Source organism: Mastacembelus armatus, chromosome 22 (assembly GCF_900324485.2).
Source record: "Mastacembelus armatus chromosome 22, fMasArm1.2, whole genome shotgun sequence".
NCBI classification, from domain to species: Eukaryota; Metazoa; Chordata; class Actinopteri; order Synbranchiformes; family Mastacembelidae; genus Mastacembelus; species Mastacembelus armatus.
Window position 1 is genome coordinate 3,559,634 of NC_046654.1, and position 25,987 is coordinate 3,585,620.

At 41.0% G+C, this 25,987-nt stretch overlaps 1 protein-coding gene across 4 annotated transcripts in view; it reads right to left on the reverse strand.

Moving 5' to 3' along the window:
- Nucleotides 1–25,987, reverse strand: part of slc8a3 (solute carrier family 8 member 3) — a 95,099-nt gene that overhangs the window by 1,640 nt on the left and 67,472 nt on the right. For 2 of the 4 annotated variants that reach the window (XM_026298953.1, XM_026298981.2), the window contains 4 exons: nt 6,598–6,615; nt 4,321–4,445; nt 3,797–3,896; nt 965–1,237 (listed from right to left, as the gene is read on the reverse strand). In XM_026298953.1, coding sequence (XP_026154738.1) covers nt 965–1,237; nt 3,797–3,896; nt 4,321–4,445; nt 6,598–6,615 — 516 coding nt within the window. The remainder of the gene's footprint in view (nt 1–964; nt 1,238–3,796; nt 3,897–4,320; nt 4,446–6,597; nt 6,616–25,987) is intronic. The other 2 variants (XM_026298963.1, XM_026298973.1) reach the window with 2 other exon arrangements.

Sequence of the window (25,987 nt, forward strand, 5' to 3'; positions counted from 1 at the left end):
AGTTCTGACTCCTGTTGGTAAAACTAAAAAAGACAAAAAATGCCACTGTAACATAGAAATTCTACCTAAGTTGGTCTTTACATTATTGTTGACTCTGCCCCAGTAGCTGTTTGCAAACCCAGCAGACCAGCAAGTCATATCATGCTGTTCCTATGATGTACCAGGAAGGATGTACCAACCCGTTGACTGTTGCATATAAATAAAACCTCAGTATTAACACAAATAGCAGAGATTCAGCACATTTAAGAGGAGCTGTTCAAAGAGACCAGTTGCTTTCACAGCCCTCCATTTCCATCAGCTGTGCTCAGTCATTTTGAGACAACAGTTTGCAAAGTCTGCATCCTGCTGTGCTGCTGCTTTGCTCTGTGTGCAGTAAGGTGACTAAGACAAGTGCAGTGAGCAGACTGGCAAAATGTGACACAGGGTCTAATCGACTGATGAGCTGACTTGTAGGGAGCAGCCCTAGTAATGAACCAGAAGTAGGTAATTCAGATGATTTATTTGGTGACTTAAGGGTGTGAAGTGTGTAGGTAACCATCTTGGGATAACACTCCACATTTTCCATTTCAACAGAATCTTTGTTTTTCACAAACTGGAGTGTGAAGGTCGACAGTCTTCTGAGCTTTGGTCTTATCTGTTCACATATTTATATCTTTTTATATCTCTCTCCCTCCAAAAAACAGAGTGCTTATTTATTAATGCTGCACACCGGACCCCTAATAACAGGAAATGCTGACGCGGTTGAGGTTTTTGGTGACATATTGCTCCTGTCTGGAGAAAATATCAGTTTGGCTGTCAGCTGTTCTGATGACAGAGCATGTTTGCTGTTGGAGAACGTATTAAAAGCTCAGAATGATCTCAGCCTGTGTATGAACCACAAAAAAATTAACGAGCAACATTTCAGAAGGCAGATTTACGACCTGATCACTTTGAAAATGGTATGTCCTTTGCATGTTGCGCTCACCTGGGACCGATGTACCAAGCGCCACAAAAACCACAGCAGTGACCGAGTCCTTGAGGCCAATGGTGCAGCCGAAATGAGACGCCAGGTCACCGATAACGGCCGTGAGCAGGCCGATGATGATGATGGAGACGATGAAGCAGGCCCAGCCGTTCAGGTAGTCTGTGGGGGGGACACAAGCGAACAGGACCTTCCAGAAGACGGTGAGGAAGTGCATGACGTAGTCGAAACAGGACGGCAGCCGTTCTTCCCCTGTGTCCTCTTCGTCCTCATCTCCTGGCGCGAAGTGAGGCCGAGTGGGGGGAGTGGGGGTGTAATGAAGTGACAGGAAGGAATGGAGGAGCAGAGAAGATGAAGATAAAAAGAGAGATGATGAGGAAGGGAAGTAAAATGTTAAGAGGCAGAGAGCAGGAAGGACCAGAGAGTCAGAGGATGAGGAAGCAAAAGGAGGTTTGACAAAGATGATGAAGCACAGACATGAGGGAGCAGAGGGTAAGAGGCAGAGAAGAAAACAGCGGCGATAAAGGATCGATAAAGGAGATAAGATGAGACGACAGAGGAGGAAGGAAGAGAACAACATTCACTTAAAATGGCACATTGACTTATTGCTCGGCATGAGACCCCTACTCTACCACTTCAGCCTGAATCTACTGTGCTACTGTATATTTAACATTAATATTCATTCAACCAATCTAGATTAATAACAGAGAGAGAGGTTTGAATTCATTACAAGAGTGACGTCATTTAATACAAGACTTTTTCCACACATAAATGTCACCTTAACTTTAGTTTTGTAGGTTGCAAACTTTAGTTTACTCTGATTATTTATGACCCAACTCATTTAATAATGCAGTAAACACAACCTGCTTCCCTGCTTTGTGGGTTAGTAACTTTCATACTGTGTCAGCCTGGCCTCCAGGTCTCTGGCTCAGTTTGGAGTAAACAGCTCTCACATTCTGTCCCAGATCCAAACTACCAAATTATTCTAAGCAGGTTTTGGAAAAGCTGAGTGTTGAATCTGGAAACATGACAAAATGAAATACGCTGAAACCCACAATGCACTGCACAAAGGGAATGGAGGAGCCGCTCACAACAAAAAAATTAAGACAGACTGTAGGAAAAAGTAATAAAGCTCCAGATTCAAATCCAACTCCATCCATTATTTATAGCGCTTATCCCGTACAGCGTGATGTATTAAAGCTCATCAAAAATGTACATTTGTCCAGTTTAACTCTGCAATTACCTGTTAGGAGAAAATGATTAAAAATGTTGTTTTTCTATAATAACTACAAAACACTATGCTATAAGTGGGTTTCCAGCCAAATGTAGCACAAATCAAAGTGAATTTCCATCCACAGTTGGTATGTAAACATTAACGGTTGATTTATTGACAAACAAAATGCTCTGCTTCGATTTGCTGCATTAAACTGTTGCAGAAAAACAAGACGACATCATTAAAAAAGCAGCATTCAAACCTCAAACAGTGAAAAAACAGTAGAATACGTTTAAGTTTGTCATTTGTGTTTCATTATTAATTTGATGAATGTTACATTCCTCATCACTCAGAAGACGAGCAGCAGAGATCTGCTTACATTTGCTTGCACATTTGATCTGTGCATGTCATGATTAATCTGCTGAATCTGTTTCCATCGCACACATTTTACTTTCATTGCTACAGCAACTTTGCCACTTCAGGCAAATGTTTTGGGACATTTAAGTTTTTGTTAAATTGCATTTCCAGTCTTTCCATTCAACAAGTAGAACAAATTCATTTAAAAGCCGCTGGATGGAAAGCCACCTGACGTTCATTAGCACGTAGTGTTGATTTGAGATGCATTCTCAGTTTATCGCTCTGGCTGCATTCACAATGTGAACACTGCAGCAGTTTGGTGTCCAGGTTTGCGCCTGGTTGAACGAGGGCCACGAGGAGGTTTTCATTAAGTTAGAGGTCACAGATTCAGATTTGATCTGTCAAACTGAGCTTGAATAAGAAACTGTCATCTTAAAGCAGCTCAAAGCACAAAAGGAAAAGGTTGGCCCCCTCAGATGGAAGTGCAGAGTCTCCCTGGTGTCCCAGCAGCCCACAGTAAACTCAGTGGACACACAGAGACAGGGTCCTGATTCAAAGTGTCAGGCCATGTGAGGTGCATACACTTTTCAGCCCCCAGTGAATCATGAAAAAGTAAAGAACGTTGCTGGATTAAATATTTTAGCACTAAAGTGAGGTCTTTGCAGCAGCAAAGCAGCACTGATTACATGGAGGCTGTGACTGCAACGGCGGAGTGGCTGCTGCACTGCAGACTGAAGATCTGATGCTGCCATCAGCTGACGTGATGGATGGGTTTTCTCTAAACTACATGAGATTATTCCACAGTTTCAAGAGCTTTACTTTGCGGGAGGAATCCACTGATAGAGGAGCTCCTGCAGGCTGATACTGGCACCAACCTGATTATTCTCTATTTCACTGTTAGGTTATCTGATGATTATATGCTGAAGCTCTTCAGTAAAATTAATTAAATTATCAAGATTAGCAGCACATAACACAAATTTAACAATATTTTCCGCAATTAATAAATGCTACAGTGATTATCAGGAAAAAAATCATATCAAAATCATATAAATAAGGTAAATGTATAAAAAAAACATGATTATCATTTGCATGTTACAATCAGTAACAGAGATAATCATGTTTGCATAGGTCAAAACTCAATATTTAAAGTGATATAATAATAATAATAATATAATAACATTGCAGGTCCAAATGTCTAACAAAGCATCATTTTTTATTCATTGTACAAAAGATTAAATATTAATTATTGAACATTTTTACATTACCTGCACTGACTGTAATGGCCTCCATGAACTGTTCTCTCCATGAATTTGTTCCCACCACCAGTGCCAGGTTGGTCTTCTTGATCAGCTTGTCCACTGTGCTCTGTATGAAACAGCATCAAAACATATTTAAAATCTATCCCTTATTTATTCTCAGTGACTACAGTCTGCGTACGTAGACGTGTAGGGAGAAATACACGAGCTCCACCACTTGATGGCAGTGGTATCCAGTCTCAGGCAGCAGAAACCGCTGTTTGATGCATGATGAAACCACACACCAGAAACAAATATGGTGGGTATATGTTTTAGTTGAGGAGGTTAGATGATGCATATAAACCGCAGATCCTCCAGAAATGCCTCTATGTTGGCTGGGATGCCTCTAGGCGCTTTAGCCCTCTGACATTAGAAATAAGTGGCTGTTCTTTCATGCAAGGTGGCACTGAGTTAGCTGGAAAACACTCCTTTCAGCTGTATTCATCAGGCATCTCAGGCTCTGTTTGATCTGTTGGAAGATGAACCTTTCCCACCTTGAACTCGTACGATTCCTCAATAATGACTTCCAGCTTCGGGTGTTCCCCCAGCACCGGTTTTCCCATCTCTGCGATCCGCTTTGCTTCCTCCTCATCTGCCGTCAGCTTCCTGTCTGGCACATCTGAACAGAGACGGAGAAAAATAAAAAAACAGTGAGAATCAATATATGCCACCACTCAGCCAGATATCATGTTGCGCCGTACATCACAGCATACAAATAAGGAAGTTTGACTTTCAGGTAACAGCTTCAACTTATTTGACTGTTATAATGCACAGACTTTACAGAGAGTCAAGCTTTGTTTTACGTCTATTATTTAATCTGCAAAAACTCACTGGAGTAATATGTACTCCAAAGTAATATGTACTCCATAAACACTACAAGACTTGTTATGTAAAGGTCAGACAAGCTTGCATGCTTGGTCAATCAGAACACAAATGCAAAAAGCAAATATTTGGAGCAAATCTACTTTTTTTTGATTCACACTCACAACTTTTGTGTCTTAATACTTAAGGACCGCAGCTAAATAACTAGCGAGCTATGCAGGACGATGCTGTTTCCAGGCTTACCCTCACCAACTAACCCTTACAGCTGATGGTTTCTCTAACTGGTTGAATCAGACAGGAACTCGAGGCCACGTCAAACCACAGACCTCACAGATAAATTACTGAACAAACTGGGGACATGAGCAGCAGTTTAGTGGTTTGTACCATGTTAAATACAACGTAGATGAACCAAACTGGGTTTAGGAAACAACTTGTTCCAGTGAAAACTGTTCACATTGAGTTGAAGGGAGTTTTTTTCAGTGATTCAATCACCAAAGTCCATGTATTCGAAAGTAAAACCAAACCCATCTGCATGTGTGACATGTATGTATAAGAACAACTAACAACAATCCCAAAACAAGCAACACTTTTCCAGAATCATTTTAACAACAGAAGAAACTCCAGACACTGTTGAAAATGAAACGGTTAAAAGGTCCTGAAATAACTGGACTCATCAAACAAGGTTTATTATTACCAAGGTCAGGAATTAACTTTGCTTGTGATTTGGATGAAATGACCCTTTAAAACAACAGAGATATTCATACCAAGGTCTAAGAATGGAATAAAGCACCACACCTACAGTTTTCACCTTTCAGTGCCTTCCATTCATTACCAAACACCCTTAAGACGTTATTTCTAGTTTTGCAAATGCAAACTGACTCTGTCTGTCAGACCTGTCCTGTGTGGCTCTGCTGCAGAAAGAAGCCACAACGCTTCACAGACATCCTGACTGCACTGCAAACTACAAAGAGCTCCATAACATCAATTCTCTGCTGTCGAACTCTATCAAGAAGGAGTGGTTGTGCATCCAACGGTCTCTCATCCCTCTCAGTGTGTGACACCCCCACTGAGCCACCTGGTGCAGAGACCTTGTCATCTTTTATCTGAGCCCTGAGTTCCAGCCTGCTGCTCTTTGCTGACAACACGCTTACCATTAAATATTAACATTGCCATTAAAGATCACAGCAAAGTCCTTTTGATAGGAGGGCGTGTCGGCAAGCACACACACACACACACACACACACACACACACACACACACACACACACAGGCATGCATAATATACCAGCGTACCAGCGCCAGCACACACACACACACACACACACACACACACACACACACACACACACACACACACACACACACACACACACACACACACACACACACACACACACTTTTAAGCTAAATCAATTACACACCCAAGACAGTATGTACCCTCAAGTCCTGACAGGATTTCTTTTGCTCATGTTTAAAATTTGATTATCCAGCCATTCTCCTGCTCTGTGCTGCACCTCTATGTCGCACTTTCTTTGACAAGTAAAGGGGGAAAAAAACACAATCATATAAAAGATAATTAAATTTCTAATTTCAGAACTGCATGTTTTATCTTGACAGTTATCAAGTGTTTGTACCTTCCTCTTGACTGGAGAACATAATTTATGAATTTATGATTAATGAATCTGCTGATTAGAGTGCGACTCCATCATTAAGTGCAGGAGAGAGCAGCAAAAGAGCACACATTGTTTAGAACAGTGACAAGAGAAAACAACAGCGTTGGTGTAGTTTATTAATAACAAACCCCTCAATAATTTCTGAACTGATTAGAAATCTTGATCGGCAGAAAGAAAAATCAACATCAAGATCCTGAAGTTGAACACTGATGTTTCATCCACACACAGAGGCGACGATGTTAGTGGAGATGCTTAGAGGAGGAATGGACAACTCACCGTCAGCTAACAGCAGGGCTGTGGAGGAGGGGACGAAGAAAACAGAAAAAAGCAATGAGCAGTGCAAAGGAAAGAAACACAGATAAGGGAGAAGCAAGTTAATAAGAAGGAGAGAAATGTGAACGAGTATTGACCCTGAGGTGTAATATATATGGCCCCGATAATTTGATCAGCTGAGCTGGTGGAAGGAATATGGTATTTTGTAGCTTTTTATGGGAATGAGGGCAGAATTGAGGTTTATTGATGGAAAAAAATGTCCGATAGAAATCAACAGATGGGAGGACATTTTGCTTTGTGAGCTCCAGCTATGAGTGCAGCACTAATTCAAAACTTTATTACTCCCAGCTCTTGTCAGACATTTTGGAGATAATTATTATTACACAGAAACCCTGATTTAACAAGTTTACTATGAAGTAGTGTTGGACCTACAGTACATATGCAGTTGCCAGAAAAGTAAATAAAATTATACATAAAGAAAAACCTCACCTGCTTTTATTTCCCATCCCAAATCAATTTAATCAACAAATATTATAACAAACTGTGCATTTTAAATAGATTAGTGTCTAAATGTCAGCAGTGAAAACAAGATAAATTCCAGTATGAACAATTATTAAATGTAGAATGAAATTCCAAAATAAACTGCAGAACTTTTTTAATGACTCCTGACAGGTTTAATTATATCGTCACATGATTTCATTAATAATGAACTAGTATATGTCCAAATTAAAAATGAATCATTAAACTGGAAGCTTTGTAGACAATTTGGATAATCATGCTATGAAATTTCTTGGATTAAATTTGGAAGTTAAGGGTTTATTCAACTTTGTTTTTTTATAACAGAGAGTAACATTTAGCATTTTTACAAATGTGTTGTTGCATCTTTTTTATTTTACAAAAATGTAAAATGATAAGGGGCATCTACAAATCTTTAAAAATACCACTTGGTGGCGTGTGAACTGCATTACGTAAGTGTTGCTACTGTCATTACGGTGAAGGTGACGGGGACAGGATTTTATTTGACAGCTTCAGTCGAGAGACTGTGTATAAACAACAAAACCTGCTTCAACCTGCCATCACTTGCTGCCAGCTTAAAATCCTTGTTAGCATATTAGAGTTTTAGTGTCTCATGGAGGCTTTTCACTTCAGCACAGCCTTAAAATCCTATGAAAAGACTGAATTTTTGTAAAATTGTGCAACATTAATGAGTATAGTAGCATTAAAAACGTCAAAGTTTAAAAGCAGAGGACAAAACATCTGCAAAAATGTATTAGCTACTGGCAATTTAAAACTGCAATAACTGATTTTTGGCCACTCAGGGCAACAAGATCAAAATGCAACACTGACTTTGTCTTATAAAGTTGATGTGATGAATTTGATAGAAAGCAGCATAGTATTCACACATTTAGCAGATGTAAAGCAACATCATAGTCATTTCAATTCATGTTTCTCAAATATTTATTTGCCTGTTACCTCTGTTTTGGTCGCCACCTTTTCCAGAGGGAAATATCTTTAGCTGCTAAATATTCCTCTGTGTTCAGCAGCTGGTGCAGTGGGATTTAAGAGCTTTTCAGAGCTTCCTGTCCTGGAAACTATGTTCATGAAAACAGAGTTTGTGGGTAAAACCAAAACAATGAGCTGCTACAAGGAAGGTGCTTGTTCTTGTTGTTGGATTAAAATCTTAAACATGTGTGAGCATCGCACATTATTTAATCCCACTGTTAACCTAAAGTTAATGCAACCACAAGGGGGCACAATCCAGTGTCTTCATGTGCCGGTCCCAAGTCCGGGTAAATGCAGAGGGTTGTGTCAGGAAGGGCATCTGACGTAAAATTTAAGCCAAATCAAACATGCAAATCACAAATGTGACTTCCATATCGGATCGGTCGTGGCCCGGGTTAACAACGACCGCTACTGGTGCTGTTGGCTTACAGGGTGCCAGTGGAAATTGGACTACTGTTGGTCGAAGACGGAGAGGAGGAAGGCGTGTTCGTAGCCAAAGAGAGAAGAGGAAGGGCAGGAGTGTAGGACTTAGAGTAGGGACTTTGAATGTAGGGACTTTGTCAGGGAAAACTAGAGAGTTGGCTGATATGATGGAGAGAAGAAAGGTGGATATCTTGTGTGTTCAGGAGACCAGGTGGAAAGGTAGCAAGGCCTATAGATTAGGAGCAGGGTTCAAGCTGTTTTATCATGGTGTGGCTGGAAAGCGGAATTGAGTAGGAGTTATCCCGAAGGAGGATTTTGCTAGGAATGTTCTGGAGGTGAAGAGAGTGTCAGATAGGGTGATGAGTCTGAAGCTGGAAGTTGAAGGTGTGATGTTGAATGTTGTCAGTGGTTATGCCCCACAGGTAGGATGTGAGTTAGAAGAGAAGGAGAAATTCTGGAGGGAGATGGATGAGGTGATTCAGGGTATCCCTAGTGGTGAGAGAGTGGTGATTGGGACAGACTTCAACGGACATGTTGGTGAGGGAAACAGAGGTGATGAGGAAGTGATGGGTAAGTTTGGTATGCGGGACAGGAATGCAGAAGGACAGATGGTGGTAGACTTCACAAAAAGGATGGAAATGGCTGTGGTTTTTATTTAGTTTTATTTTTCCAGAAAAGGGAGGAGCATAGGGTGACACATAAGAGTGAAGGCAGGAGCACACAAGTTGATTACATCTTGTGCAGACGTTTCAACCTGAAAGAGATCAGTGACTGCAAAGTAGTGGCTGGGGAGAGTGTAGACAGAACAAGGGAGATGTGCAGAGTTGTGGAAACTACAAAGGAATAGAAAGCTGATGAGTCACACAATGAAGTTATGGGAAAGAGTAGTGGAGGCTAGGCTGAGGTCAGAAGTGAGGATTTGTGGGCAGCAGTATGGTTTCATGCCAAGAAAGAGAACCACAGATGCAATATTTGCTTTGAGAATGCTGATGGAGAAGTACAGAGAAGGCCAGAAGGAGCTGCATTGTGTCTTTGTAGATTTGGAAAAAGCGTATGACAGGGTGCCGAGAGAGAAGCTGTGGTTTTGTATGAGGAAGTCTGGAGTGGCAGAGAAGTATGTTCGAGTGATGCAGGACATGTATGAGAGCTGTAAGACAGTGGTGAGGTGTGCTGTAGGGGTGACAGAGGAGTTCAAGGTGGAGGTGGGACTGCACCAAGGATTCGATTTGAACCCCCTTCTTGTTTGCTGTGGTGATGGACAGGCTGACAGATGAGGTTAGACAGGAATCTCTGTGGACCATGATGTTTGCAGATAACATTGTCATCTGTAGTGAGAGCAGGGAGCAGGTGGAGGAAAATCTAGAAAGGTGGAGGTTTGCTCTGGAAAGGAGAGGAATGAAGCTTAGCCGCAGTAAAACAGAGTACATGTGTGTAAATGAGAGGGACTCAAATAGAACGGTGAGGTTACAGGGAATAGAGGTGAAGAAGGTGGAGGATTTTAAGGACCTAGGGTCAACAGTCCAGAGCAACGGAGAGTGTGGAAAAGAAGTGAAGAGACGTGAGCAAGCAGGTTGGAACGGGTGGAGGAAAGTGTCAGGTGTGATGTGTGACAAAAGAGTGTCAGCAAGAATGAAAGGAAAGGTGGACAAGACAGTGGTGAGACCAGCAATGTTGTCTGGTTCAGAGACAGTGGCACTGAGACAAAGACAGGAGGCAGAGCTGGAGGTAGCAGAGCTGAAGATGTTGAGGTTCTCTCTGGGAGTGACGGGATGGATAGGATCAGGAATGAGGACATCAGAGGGACAGCTCATGTTAGATGGTTTGGAGAAGAAGCCAGGGAAGCCAGATTGAGGTGGTTTGGACCTGTTCAGAGGAGGGACAGTGAATACATTGGTAAAAGGATGCTGAGGTTAGAGCTGCCAGGAAGGAGGCCTAGAGGAAGACCAAAGAGGAGGTTCTTGGATGTAGTGAAGGAGGACGTGAGGATAGTTGGTGTGGGTGAGGAGGATACAGAGGATAGGGTTAAATGGAGGCAGATGATTCGCTGTGGTGACCCCTGAAGGGAGCAGCCGAAAAGAGAAGAAGAAGAAGAAGAAGAAGAAGTTAACCTAAAGTTATTAATTAGTGCAGGTGTCACATAAAAACCTTAGTAGTGACATTAGTTGTTTAAAATTTAAAAAACTTTTTTTCATATAGTGACACACGTTTTGCATATACTCAATACTGGATTTACTACATTATTAGAGTGATTTTTTTACGGTCTTATTTTTGCATTATTGTCCCCATATGCCCGTTCATTAAAGTTTGTTTTGCAATTGTTAAAAAATCTGTTTATTTTTATCTAATTGTTTTAAAATCCCTCTGGCTCTTATTGCACCTCCCAGCCCTTTAAGGAGGGGGGATCTAATTTTAAATTTCATCTGTGAAGCTTCTTCCATTTTTTTTCTGATGTGCTGTTTGAGAAATGTATTCTTAGAGCTTATCGGTTTCCATCAGGATCTCTTATTGCTGGACTGGACCGAGCTGTGCAAATAAAACCGACTTTTTTGTGGCTCTCTCTCTCAGATCTGGTATTTCTGAAAACCCTCCAGGCTGCTAATCAACCAGCTACAACCAACTGCATACATCCACACAATGTAAAATGTGAAGGGTGCCATCTGCATGTTGTAGCTGCTGAGACAATCAGTGACACAGCACAACACAGTCAATATGTAAACAACAATTAAATGATATGATTAAGAATAAAAAAAAAAAAAGAGGCGAATGCTTTTCCATGCCTTACACCCTCAAGAGAGTCACGCTGACAACTTTTCCCTTCGACGTCTTCATTGTGATTTCTTCTTACATCCACAAGACAAAGACGTTTTCACAGAAGGATCAGAGGCTCTGAAGGACAAAGCAAAGCAGTCACATCCTCCCCATGAATGGATCCGCTCCTTCAGAAGCCTCTTTCACCAAGACATGATACCAATTAACCTGTTTGCGTTCGGGGGCAGCTGTTCAACTTCCTAAATCAAATACAGTCCACAGTTAATCATCATTAGTAGCTAAGTGCATTAATTGCTGTGTGCAACTTGCTTCATTATCATTAGTACTAGCCAAGCTGCACTGATCTAAAGCCAAGCATTGTGTAAAACCCAGCTGTGTCCATAACAGTATATCATTTAGTAAAAGCTGGCAAGGGAGCAACAAACATACATGTTTTCAGCTGCAGAGATACAAACCACACAATCGTAAATGCATAAAGATTCACAAGCACGTCAAAAAGATACAGGAACATTTACTGCAAACACAAGCCAGCTGCAGTGGACTACAACAGAACATCTACTGTTAATTAACTTCATTTTTTACTGGATTAATTCATTGTAAACATATATAACAGTAAAAATACTCATCAGTTTCTCAAAGCCTGAACAGATGTCTGTAGATATCTTGTTTTGTCTGAACAAAAATATTCAATTTTGGACAGAGAAAAGGAGCAAATCCTCATCAATCTGAGAAGCTGGAAGTGAATATTTCCCATTTCTGTTTGATAAAGGACGTTAACAATTCAATTACTGCGGCATTCAAAATGTCAGATTAACAAAATACAGCACAGCATATCTGCAAAGTATAAGCTTCTAGGAACAGTGGTAACAAAAATTAATAAAACCAATGAAAATTATCTTCAAACGAAACCAAATCAACTCAGTTTGGTCTTATTTCACACTTTTTCTCCAATTTACGTTCATCAAATGTTCTAATATGTAACAAAACAAAACAAAAAAAACAAACTACTAAAACAAGACAAAATCTTATGAATCAATCGAGCAGCCAACTCAGATCAACAGTCGATTATCAAAACCTTCCAAGAAGAAACAACAGTATCATATCAATTGTATGTTTATATTTACTTTAGCTTTAGTGGTCAAGTGCTTCATATTGTGTCTGTCAGGGCAAAGGCAGAAGTATCACGTGTGTTATAGCAGAGCCGCAGAAGCTCATAGGGTGGAGGTCAGGATGGTTGGAGAGACCTGTTTGTGATTGGGTTTGATCATGGTTTGACCTCCCTCCATAACAATGTCACCTGACTTCTTCCTTTGCTCCTGTAACTGATGGAACCCAAGTGCATTTACTCAAGTACTGTACTGTACTACGATTTTTAGATACTTGTACTTTATTTAAACATTTGTATTTAATGTTACGTCAAACTTCTACCCCACTACAATTCAGAGGGAATCTACTTTTTAACCTCACTACATTTATTTGACAGCTTTAGATACTAGTAACTTTGCAGATGCAGATTTTATAATGGACAATATTACATTATGATGTGTTATTATAGAATTAGCCACCTGGCAAAACATAAAGTACTTTAAAATGAGGCCCAACCTTACCAGCTGCAAATTTAGTGATGTTTACAAATTAATGCATCATATAAACCTGTGCTACAATAATATTTTTCTGTAATGGGCCATTCTATAAGTGTATTTTGGTGATTATATCTTTGTACTTTTACTTAAGTAATACTCTAAATACAGGTCTTGTAAAAGAGTATTTCTGCACTGCGATATTGATACTCCATTATAATTACTACAGCCACTGGAGGGCTTTGTCACTTGAACGTAAACGTCATACTGGGGGAATTTCCTCATTTGCTGAAATTACTCATGCTGTCTCACACCAAGCCTTACAGTAAAACTGAGCTTACTGCTCGCAAGAACAACCTACATGGTTGTTTTTTGAAAGGCTGGCAGTCTGACATATCTACATATGCATCCTTACAGAAGAACATACAGACAAGAACGTGCTGATTATACACAGACAAATCAATAAAACCCACACTCATCTAGACAAACAGAGGTGTTTTAAAGGCAACCCAATTCAAAGGTTGTCATTCTGCCTGCAGCACAATTGCGATAGGGAAGATTAACCATTGGGATGTAATTGGAGGGGTGGAGGAGAGTATATGATTGTGTGTGTGTGTGGGGGTCGGGTGGGGTGTCTGTGTTTAACCGTTGTCATCATCAGCGTGTTCTTCTGTGTGCTCGACCTAATCAGATCTGTCTCGTTACAAAAGAGTGAGTCCTCCTCTGGTCCTCGCACACAGGCGGGCTCTGAGTCACAGCGTCAGTACATTGCTAATGTTCGCCTGCTCCCTCCACAGCTCATTTAGACAGAATCATCATTTAACTTATCAGGGCTATTCTGGTCACCGAGGACGGAGGTGGATGTAGGCCTGTGTTGAAAATGGCGCGTGTGGAGAGGTGGAGGGATGGTGGAAAGATGGACGAAAAAAAAGAGAATCTGGGGGCTGGTTGAAAGGAGCGATAGAGGAAGAGAAATAAGACCTGGTCTGGTGTAGTGAATGGATGGTTGCCGGTGGGGACTGGGAGGCTGAGAGGAGGGATGACAGGAGTGGTAGATAGGAGGGTCAGAAGTGCTCTGATGAAGGGATTGATAAGTGGGTGGAAATACCAATATTGGAAGGAAAAGATGATGCCCAGAAAGATGGGGAATCTGGCAGATGAAGGAAAAGATAAAGTGATAAACGTGAAGAGATTTAATGACAGGAATAAACTGATGGAGGAACTGGCAGACACGAAGCAAATGTTGATTACAAGAAGAATATTAGAAATGGTGAGATGCAGGGAAATAGAGGGACAGTGAGTGGAGTGACTAAAAAGATTTATATAATAGGAACATGGGTGGATGGCTGGATGACTGATTGGTGGAGGTAGATAAGGAGGAATTGAGGGGATGGAGGGAAAATGAGATGGAAAGAGGAAAAAGAACTATGGAGGAATGGTAATTACACACCGATTCATACATTTCATCCAACTATTTAAAAACACCTACAGGAGCAGAGCAACGATACAAGATGCTGGTGAGGTTTTTGCTTCCATATCTTGGTAATAGAAACATTTTTCCAGCAGCCACTGACTTGAACCACTGGTCCTACAATGGGGGTCAGTGTTGGGATTTGTTAGCAGCTCTGCGAGGCTCTACTTCAAACATGTTCACTGGGTCCACGCTAGTTGAGGGTTTTGCATCTGACTGTTGAGCCATTTGTGCTCAAAACCATAAAATGTCAACCTGCTGGGTCACTAGGATTGAACCTCTGGGAACCATGAGCATGTGAACTGTACAGACTTTACAGAAACCCATTGAACAGCTGTTTAGACATGTCGGCGTAGACCAAAGTAGCGGTACAACAGACTAAGTATGAAGGATCGCTGGATGTAAGAATGAAGAAGTTGGAACATGGTCTCTTCATCACAGACAATCTACTGTACAGAGAAGAGTCATCAGTCTTCATTGGGAACAACTGCATGTATGAGGACACTGACAGCTATACTGTACATCCACCTACAGACACAATGGGAGAGAAAACAGACTGTTTGGGGATCACAGCAGACAATCGCAGTGATTCCTGCAGCTCAGAGTGAGGTGTTAAATAATAACGGCTCAGAATTGCAGCTGAGCAGCCGCCGTCTCCGGTCTGCACCGCTGCTCAACGCCGAGCACACACACAGTTGGCCCGCAAGAGAAATGTAATGACAAAGATGGATGCTTCAGCTGCCTTTATTATCTTTCAATATGCAGGCTGTGTAACACGTCCATCATCTTGTTATGCTGTACCCATGTTTCTGACGGCGTGGAGTCAAAACGCCGCGTACACTCCATACTTCATCTTCTGAGGCAGCGCTGCTAGACTGAATGAACTGATAATTTAACTGAATGCTGGATGATTTCACTCAAGCATCCTGATGAACGTCTTTCACGGCTGAAAAGTCATGTTTTTAATCTTGCTGAGCTAATTAAAGCTGCTGTGTATAACATTTTGACATCAATAAATCTTTAACACATTCATTTTGAGATATTAGGATGATTACTGTAAACAAATACAATCATTGCCAAGAAAACTGACACCAGTCACAACACAATTTTTATATATTGTGTATCAGTGATTTAAGTTTGAAATCTTGTGCTTTGCTTTATGGCACAAAGCAGGAAAAAATCTATTTATTTAGAGCTTTTCCCTTCTAACACTTTTGCCCTTAGTAAAGTACTGTTAAAAGTGTCAGTTTGATATTTTGATAACATTAGAAATGGAGCTGTTAAAACTGCATTTTACTCCATTATGACCAAGCGCTATTTCCCTGCAGCTGCAGTCTCTCAGCCTTGACCTCCCGTATTAAAGGAAACAGTTAAATATTTTGGGACACTCCTTTGCTTTCTTGCCCGCCCTCAAGTTGAATCTACAGCCAGTACATAGTTAGCTTAGCTTAGCACAAAGACTGATTGAACAAATTAAACGTGATGTGTTAAACCTGTTATCTTCTACTCTAACACTTGGTAGGAAATATATCAAGCATGTTTACCAAAATGATAAAATGTTCTTTACAAAGTGAAAATGAAATGTACCAATAACACCGCGTCCTCTATTAGGTCCCATATGTGGCTTAATCTGCATCTCTCATGATACTAGTGGGGAAAGCCTGCAAACCCGAGACAGACAGCCTGCCCTGGACACACCAGAGACGCTCCTAATCAGCCCATATGCTGCTTTTCACAAGAGACAGTTTCTCATGTTAACAAGACTCTTTTCTCTCGGTATTTCTGCCTGACACTCTGGTGGTCCTCTTTCCGCGGCCTTGTCTTTTACTTCACTCTGGATTTCTCCCTTTATCCCCCTCAGCCTCTCTCTCGCTCATTTATTTCTAGTTCTTCTCACCTCTCGCTCTGCTTATCTGCTCATCCCTCTGTCTCCCTCTTCCTCTGCTTCTGTTTTTAACACAGTGTAAGTGTCGGAGAATATGACATATAAAAATATAGCACTAAATTATTTCTGGTATATTTTTAATTGCAGAGACCAGTCAGTAATATTCAGTTATATACTTCAAAAAAACATACGTGGATTTTTTACAACGAATTACTACATTTTAACAAATTAGAATAGTAAAGAAACACAAGCAGACCAAACATTTTGTCTTTGTAGTATGAGTTTGTGTGTCTATTTCTGGAAAGAGAAACTTGGCAAAAGAAAACACACATTTCTTCTGTTTGATTGGGTTTTTTTTTTTTAGGCTGCCAGTTGCCTGTTTGTGTATTTTAGGGGAAAATTAGTGAGTTAATGTTTTCTCATGGTGTAAAAAAAATTAAACTTCACAATAGTACAAATTTCAAGACCTCACCAACTCTAGTCTCATTTTCTACATCTCTTTCTGTCTTTCTGCAAACCACAGGACCTTTAAAAAAGATAGAACAATGTCTAAACCACTGGGGACGATAAGTGACGTCAAACAAATAAGTTTTAACATAGATTTAAAAGCTGAAAATTCCTTGATGGGCTGAATTTTGAGTGGAATACAAACTGTAAAATTTTGAAATTGATTCTCAAATTGACCATAAGCCTCGTCCGGTCTCGTCTGCCTCCATGTTTCTCTGCACCTTTCTTTGCCTGCCTGCCTTTCTTTCTCTGGGCTCATCTCTGTGATTCGTCCGGTCCAGATGTCACGCTGTGCTGTGCAGATCAAGAGGAGACGAGCTCCCTCTGCTTGTTAACAGTCTGTTTATTCTGCAGCCGTATCAGCCTCACTGCCATGTCAGCAGCAGGCAATTACAGAGCAGATTAGCAACCTGATAATGTCATCAGACCAGGTCTAACACACAAACACACACATATACACAAATCAAAGGTGCATATTTATACTGCTCACTCACCAACGTGCACAGTATATTTATACACACACACACACACACACACACACGTACACTAATGGAAATGACAAACTAATCAAGTAGATTTACTCAAGTTATAAGGACAATTTTGAGACACTTGTGTTTACATTTTATGTGACTTGTCATTTCTACTGCACCAAATTTTACTTCACTATACTGATGAGACAGCAGAGGATAGTTGTTGTTTTTCAGAGTCAGATGTTACTCAAAAAGCAAACGATCAGCTTTGTGTGCACAAAAACCACATCTGGAGCTTCACCCACGTTAAAGGCTGATTTCTGGTGCACCATCACTTTTTTAAGCCAACATCTAAAAGCTTTCTGACCACAGACTATTAGTTAGGACCATCATCTGTACTAAGTCCATTTAATTACATCTGTACTACAACACTAAGAGCTCATGTTCTAATTTCATAGGATGATGTTGGGCTTTCCAAAACCCTTTTCTGATCATACGCTGCTACACTTCAAGGGAGACTGCAGATTTTCAACCAGATTCCTGTTTTAAACACGGGGTGAACAACAGGAAATTTACACTGCATTCCCTACGTGAAGAGCTCTTTGTAAACGCTTTTACAAATGTCCGCCGGATGATGTGAATTTGGACAAGTGGAAATTCAAGTGCAACTACAACCTGGACACCATTTGACCAAACCGTTGTTAATGACCAGCACATCGATAAAAAAAAGCCAGTGCTTACTGAGTGTCTGCTGTCTAAGAAGTTGGAGTTAAATGTAACTACAAAGAATGAACAAAACTGCCCTAATTGTATGAAATGGTAGTAAATGATTCCTTTAGGACTTATTTAGGTTCGTGAACAGGAATGACCTGAGGAACAATCGTAGTTTGGGTTTAAAAGCCTAATTTTGAAAGTTTTATCACTGTTAAATTAATAACCAGCCTGTTAAGGTTATAGGTCATGATCTCCTTTGTATTTATACCAAAGTCACACCACAAGAGTCATAACTGCTACACCCGCTAGAAGGTTTTCACCCCAATCTTACAGATTTGTCGTTTCGGGGCATTTCCTGAAAGGACTTGGTGTTCTTGGGGGGACAGTCCTGAAGGAACATGCGCACACACTCCACCAGCAGGACTGTGTGCTGGAGTTCATCAGGGTAGGAAGTGCCTTTCGGCTGCTCGGTGTGATAAATTGTGTCCACTGTGCTGACATCATTGATGTAACCCTGAGTGCTGATTAACGGTCGAGGCGCAGAGACAGAGCCACGGCCACCTCCGAGTCGTCTCATTGGCTTTTCACAGAGGCGAGGCCCCAAGGATCCCTCTGAAGCTCTCAGGATCCACTTATCATACGCAACATTAATATCTGCAACATTATTATCCGTTTTCCACAGAGTACTGCAGTGGAAGGGACTTTTTTTTTGTTAGTACTTTCATGCCTTACCCTCTGGGTACGAGACAGCCTGTGTATGAAAATTTTATTAAGTGTATTTAAAGAATTTTGCTCCTAAATGAGAGATCCTCCGGAATGGCTGTACCCACAAAACTAAACCAAATGATTCAGCAATGTAAGTTTTAGTTTGACATAATAACCACTATCCATGAACCGTGTACTGAGAATCACCTGTTATTTCAATGAATCCTGAAAGGAACATGAATGTCTGCTGTAAATACAGTAGTCACCTAATAATTGTTAACATTTGACAGGAAAAGTTGGGAAAAAGTCATTAAGACTCATCATCTGTGATCATGAATGTCTGCAAATATAAAAGCAGAAATGTGAAAACCGAGATAATGCTAGAAGCACAGTGACAACATAAACAACGTGAAATGTAAAATCACTGCGGTTATCGATTTTTGTTGGAAACATTTTCTGAACGTTGCCGTTATAATCCTTAAGGTTTTCATTAAATCAAACCTCCTTTTTGCCAATTATCTGTAATTTTAGGGTTAGGTCTGGATTTACATTCTGTAATTACCTCTCTGTACAGTAGTTTTCATTGTTAGCGACTGTTCTATTGCTGGATCTAAACTGTTTTCACTCACAGGATTAATGGGAAATGAGGCATGTATGTACTCCAGTGTAATGTCACAAGTGATCAGGACAGCTTTACTTTCACAGAGCGTAGTGATTTTCCAACAAGAAATGTTGAGAGCCACTTCAAACCGAGGCCTAGCAGGCCTCTTCAGTCAAACCCATGGCTGTTCGCAGCAGCATGGACAAACGGCCAAACGCCGTCGTATTCACACCTCTGAGGTGACTGCTGAGCCACCCAGAAATAAACTATTCTGGACAAAATAAATCAAATCAACTCTGGGAGCCATCGAGTGTGAGAGTGATGGACCTTCTCTGCTGTAAGAAAGATGCACAGTGCAGGACTCTCCCCTCTTTCGAGCGAGAGGTGTGTCAATGTAGAGCGAGGTTGTTCTCAGGGGGTTTTGAGAAGGTCACCACTGACACCGACATTAATGAGAACCCAGATAGAAGGTCGGTGCCCCTGCTGGCCCTCAGCTCTGCGTTAAGACAGGCCTGACACTGTGCCACGCCAACCGCATGGCAGGTAGCAACGCGGCTCATCCATATCTCCGTGCTGAGAACAGCCCCCACACACTTCTCAGGAACAATTACTGCTCTTCCAGCTCCTCATCACAGATGGTGAGGGCTTTCAGAGCGACTCCCCACCTCTCCCTCCTCTACAGTATGTGTGGCTCAGTGTCTTTTTGGTTGACTGTCTCTCTCCACCTTTTTTATGCTCAGACTATTTCTGTCGCTCCATCTTCCCCACTGTCTCTGCAGCTGCCCTCCTTCCCCACGTTCCCTCTCTGCCTCTCCCAGGCTGAAACTCAACAGTTCAATTTAAATCCATTACACCTCAGCCCCTGACAGTGTGGCATCCATGGTAACCGTTACTAGACAACAATCTCGCTGTGACTCTGCTTCCGCAGCGAGGCCACAGGCAGCAGAGAGATGCACTCAAGGTGTGAGGGGTGTTTTGACGTAAATGTTTGTGTCATTTGTTAAATGACGGGCACCGTCCTTCAACTGCGACCCCAATCTGGGGAGGGAAGAGATTGCAACATAAATCACATCAGGCTGACAAAACGAAACGTATTTGTTTAAAAGCAGCATCGTGGTGATTCAGAGGGATGAATCTAATTGGCAACAATACGCCAACCTTCTGTGTGTGACTGGACCTGTAAGCCCACTATCTGCCGAGCATGATGCTGAGTAAATGTGGATAAGGATGCAGCAGCAGCACTGATGGCTGAAGTAGCCCGACGGTACTTCAGGGCTCTGTCCTTGAAGAAGGAGTAAAGACAGTAAATCACCAATACGTCGTCTCACGTGCTACACTAACTACTGCACAACACTACAGTAATCAGAGGAATCCAGCTATGACCTTCACTTTTAGGAGGCGGCACCGTCAGTATACACTACAGTCCCACCATTGTCTTAATTCATGGAAAGTTGGGCAAACAATGTACGTGGTGAAAGATGCACAATGAAAATATGCAAGGTTATAATCACAATCAGGGATAATTAAAGAGACTGTTCAGTGCTTCACACAATAACACTGCATCACTGAATTTCCATTTAATTGCATGTTTGATACAATCAATGCTGCTTTGACAGATAGCTCAGTGCTAGCAAAGGGGAAAAACATCACGTACTTGTTCTCTGTATTGGAATGATACTGCAAAACAAGACATCTGCCTTTTAAAAAAGTGACAACTATTCCTGATGATTTGCCGGCATTAAACCACCACACACCACTGACAACTGATGAGGTTCTAAGCAATCAAAAAAATATTTCTCATGTTAGGAAAATCAAACCCAGATTATTATCTTATCTGTGGTCCACACTGTCTGTGAGGTTTGGGCTCAGGCTTTCTGATTCAGTAATTATCCCACTTTGTGGTAGTTTCCATTGCTAGTGATGGAGTCATGAAATGGAATTCAATCTGCCTTCACACACAAGGGATTCATGGGAACTGAGGCAAGCAGGTAATCAAGTGTAATTTTAACTGATATATCACCCATGTTTGTTTGGTGGCTCCTCGTTCATGTCAGTAAGTCAGATAAGGAGGAAGCTAATGTGAGCTGCTGTTCAGTCTGTTTTTAGTTTGAGCAGCTGTAAAGATCTGAAGGTATTGGAGTGAATTAATGCCAAGTGGTTTACAGAGCAGACATGTATGGTCTAACAGACAAAAATGGAATAGCTTTAAGCTACTGCTAATGTAAATTTAACGTTTTCCACAGGTGCTTTTGTTGATAGAAAGGATCCTGGTTAGCGTCACATTCAGGAAGTGTTTTAATGGAACGAGGAGGAGGCACATTGAGCTGCTGCATGAAGAGCTGCAGGTTTCATGGTGCACACCTCCAAACTGAGTTTGCTTGGCTGAAAAATCCTGGGATCTGCACTTTTTAAACTGCACTCTGTTTTACCACCAGCAACCAGGGTATCGCCAAATCAAGCAGGACTGAAATCTCAAGAATTACAACTTTAATAACTCAAGTTTCCAACTTTAAATGACTATTTTTCAATCAAAGGAAGACCACTAATGTAGAAAGTGCAATAACTCTTCATAACTTTCATTATCATGTTACAACTTTGTCTCTGACATTCCTCCTTGTGACCCCACAGAAAGAAGCGAAGCTTTAATGAAGTCAGGGTCTACAAATGCATGAATAGCACTGGGCTCCCATTTGAATTAAATCTATTCATCCGTGCCAGTGTGAATTCTCTCTGTGCAGAGGCAACCGAAGGCCCTCTGAGTCGTGACATTTGTGCCATGGCTGATGGAGCAGGCTGGGAGGTGAGCACCCATCTGCCTATATCCCTGACCACCATTTCTAAGCCCAGTGCAACATGTAAGCTTTAACTGGAACGAGAAAGATAAGAGGGAAAGAAAAGCATACAGGAGAGGTCAGATGTGTTTGTGGCAAGATCCTTCTGTAGATATTTACACATGTTCCCTATGGGAACAGCAAAAAGAGGCGCACAGGGACACAGACCCAAACAAACCTGTATCCATATCTCAGGCTCACTGAATCCTGAATCTTGCAGGTCACGGGTGACGCACAGCACCTGGGATGCATTTTACAATTACATAATAATCTTTACTTAAATCCATTTCTTGCATGGGGAATAGTGTAAGCGTCACACCATTCTAATTTTGGAAGTCTCTTGACATATTAAGGTAATCCCTCTCAGATTTCAATATTAATTGTGTCATCTGTATTCAAAGCGAACCTTGAAAATAAGCCAAGAATAAACCCAGAGACTTAGCTGAAAGCAGAGAGGGGATTTAACAGATTTTAGCCAGGGAGCAAACACATGGAAACTGCTGCATGTTCGTGAAGCAGGTGTACAATACGTAACACAATTAAGACAAGTGAAAATAGCCCATCCGAGATGTTCGGTGAACCTGCTCTTATTGCCCAAAGAAGTGATTTAGGGAAAGAGTAAGGTAATGCAACACAATACTCAAAGCAGTGAAATGTATTTCCACTGAAGCTATTTGACTCAAAAGAGCTATTTCCACACTGCACTCAAGTGTATTGTGTTACTGTTTTGTACCAGTCGTGTAGTGTTCAAAAAAGAGTAACTGAAAGGCTTCCTACCCAGCACAGACCTTAATGTGTAAATCAGATTGCGGCTCATTTAAATGAAGTACTGCTCATGTTAATTCATATCTGTCCACAATTTGAGCCTAGATAATAATCAGAAGACATATGCAGACCACCAGCCTCCTCTAAATTGTTTTAATATAATTTTATGGTATGTGCCTCTGTTTCTTTTTTTTTTTTTACTGAATTGAAACATCTGCCCAAAATACTGATCACATCTGTAATGATGTAGACAACCAAGCTGTCAAATGTGCCAAAATTATGACTCGATCCAAGCCCAACTAACAGACCCGGAGGCCCGTTGACAGAGAAGGAATTCTGCATCCATGGAATTCCTGAACTGGGTGACAAAGACAACGTAGAGCAATTTCTCGCTTCCCTCGGTATACAACCCTGCCCAACTATTGGTTGAAGTAAGTCCAAGCTGCCTTTAAACCTCAGTATATTACACCATGTAGAACGAAATTGTCACATGTGAGGAAAATGATTTTGGATTTGATTATTTGTAGCATAACCATTGGCTAACTTTCCATAAATCTTCTGAAGTCTTCAATCTCTCTCAACTAAGCTCTGGCTAAAAAACAGACCGAGGTCTTAGGGTCACGTCCCTGAATCACCTGGCAACAGGTGGTGAGGTTTCTCCTCCTGCAGGGAGCCACAGCTGTTCCCTATCGCTCAATCATTAATGTCTCGCTGCCTTTGCTGTCAGGAGCTGCAACAAGGGCAGAGCTCGACGAGCCTCTGGAAAACGGATGGCAGAAGCGTCGGGAGACCGCTAAAACGACAGGTATTAGCAGATCGACGGCTCCTCTGTATCATTAGGTAATAATAGATTGCTGTGTGGGTTGTTCTGTTGTGTAATGATGCATTTGGTGGCGTAAGCCCTCATTTAACAACACATTAGGCCAGCGCTGAACACAGCTTAATTGAGAAAAATGTAAAACATGTTATTTGAGCAGCGAATGACATCTAATTCATAGATTTCCAGATGATGACTTCCTGTCACTCAGTGTGAGGATCACATCGGCTTGTTCTGTTTCTCTGTTCAAGTGGTACAAATACTAAATCCACTACCTTTCCCAGGGGACGGAGGTTAACAGATGTGTCCTTACATGCTGGTATTATTATGGGTTGTTCCACTGTACAATCAAGTAAATAGAAGTGTAATCCCCTCCACACACACACCTATTCAGTACAAGGATACTACTGAAGGTTTCATCCTTTAATCTGAATGAGCCCAAAATTAAAAAGCAGTAAAGGACAGAGAATAAATGTAGTTTCCTCAGTCGATGTATCAAATATTTTAAGCTGGTTCAACTTGCATCAAAATGTGATTTAACTAAACTAAAGTTCAATAATTAGTTGAAGGAGAAGCTTGTGAAATTGTCTCATGAGTTGTTTTTACATGATAATTTATGGAAACTACCATGTCACATACACAAAAGTGTGTATGTTTTCTTCAAACCACAGAAAAAAGGGGGATTTAGATAGATTTAACTCTCACTGCATGCTGGGAAATCTGCTAATATATTAATCACATTTCTTTAGAAACTTAATTTAATAAATTGAACCTGAAGTGGGCTGATAATTAAGAATCAGGCATTTTAGTTTAATATAACTAAAAAATGATAAAACCAAAAAAAAAAAAAAAAAAAATCTACATTAAATTAATAAAAGTTTAGTTTATTGCACTAACTTCTTAGATCATATTTTACAGTGGGTGCTCCTGGTGCACTCACACCCCATCCTCTTTGGATTACTGTGAAACCATCAGCAGCTTCATCCTGACCTACTCGCACCTCCACTGGGAGATCCCCAGTGCAATCTGTAATGACTGGTGCGGCTGGTGATAAGGAAATGAGGTCTTTATCTCAGCCTAATTAGGCAGCTAATTGATTCAATACCAGTAATTTAGAGTTCCTCCAACCCAGGACGGAGCACTTCAGCCCCTTGAACAGACTTGAGGTCCCCTGAGGAGCAACCAGGGAGAGACTGTGTTCGACCCCACACAGCCTGAAGCTCATAATCTGGATGGAAAAGATCTCTATATACCGATGTAATTGTCAGAGCTATATTTAACGCTGTTTTCTAAATCAGTCGATTAATTAAATCTATAAACTATTTTAAAAGAAATGAAAAGCCCATCACGACTTCTCAGAGGGAAGTCCAAAACCCAAAGTGATACAAAACTTTCACATATGAGACAAATTGATCAACCAATTGATTAAATCATTACAGCTATAAACATTTCATTGTTTAGTTAGATTAGGTCAGTTCTGCAAATCAATATTGAGTAATTGTACAGAAGTACTGGATTTACAGGGTTGGGAACCACTGTTCTAAATTACACCTGCAATTTATTTACATAAACTGAATGAAAGTCAGTTATTTGCACCAAATGACCATGTGGCTTCTAGGAACCTTTGTAAGAATTGCTAACCAGCTGAATGAGTAAAAAAGTCAGCTGCAGGACTGTAGGTCAGTATTGATTAATATAATAGTATTTTACATGCATGGCACATATTTATGGTATTAAGATGACGCACTGCAGAGTGGAGCTATTTACAGTGGTGGAGGAAGCCTTTCATTTCCCATGGTGCTAATCCAGCCTCTAGCTTTCCATTTCACTGTTCAGAGGAAGCAAATAACACTTTTGCTTGACACGGAGACAACACTGAAAGGAAGAGATTCATTTGAGGTCAATTTCAGGTTGAGTGCTAACAAAGGGATGATACGCTTGACTTTTAAAGCAACACAAAGGGCAGGTTCGTGAAAGTCTCTTTGAGTCACAGAGATTTATGCAGCATGCGACCCCGACCTAAAGAACAGAATGAGCTGATTTGCCAGCCGATCTGAATGTTATCAGCCCATTAAAGGGCAGTTAGCGTTTGTTATCACACCTATAATTATGCTTTAGTGGGGGCAAACTGCACCTACCAGAAGGTGCATGCCATCAATACGTGTACTATTTGAGACCAGCAGGTCAGTCAGCAGGTTATTACAACCAACAGTAAAGTGTTATAGTAACAAGTCACAGGAGACACAGAGGAGTTATTTTACTCAAACCACAAGCAGTTTCTAAACCTAATAAAGTAGTTTTTGTTCCAATATGATAAAGGAAATAAAAATGTGATGGCTCCACGATCGTAAC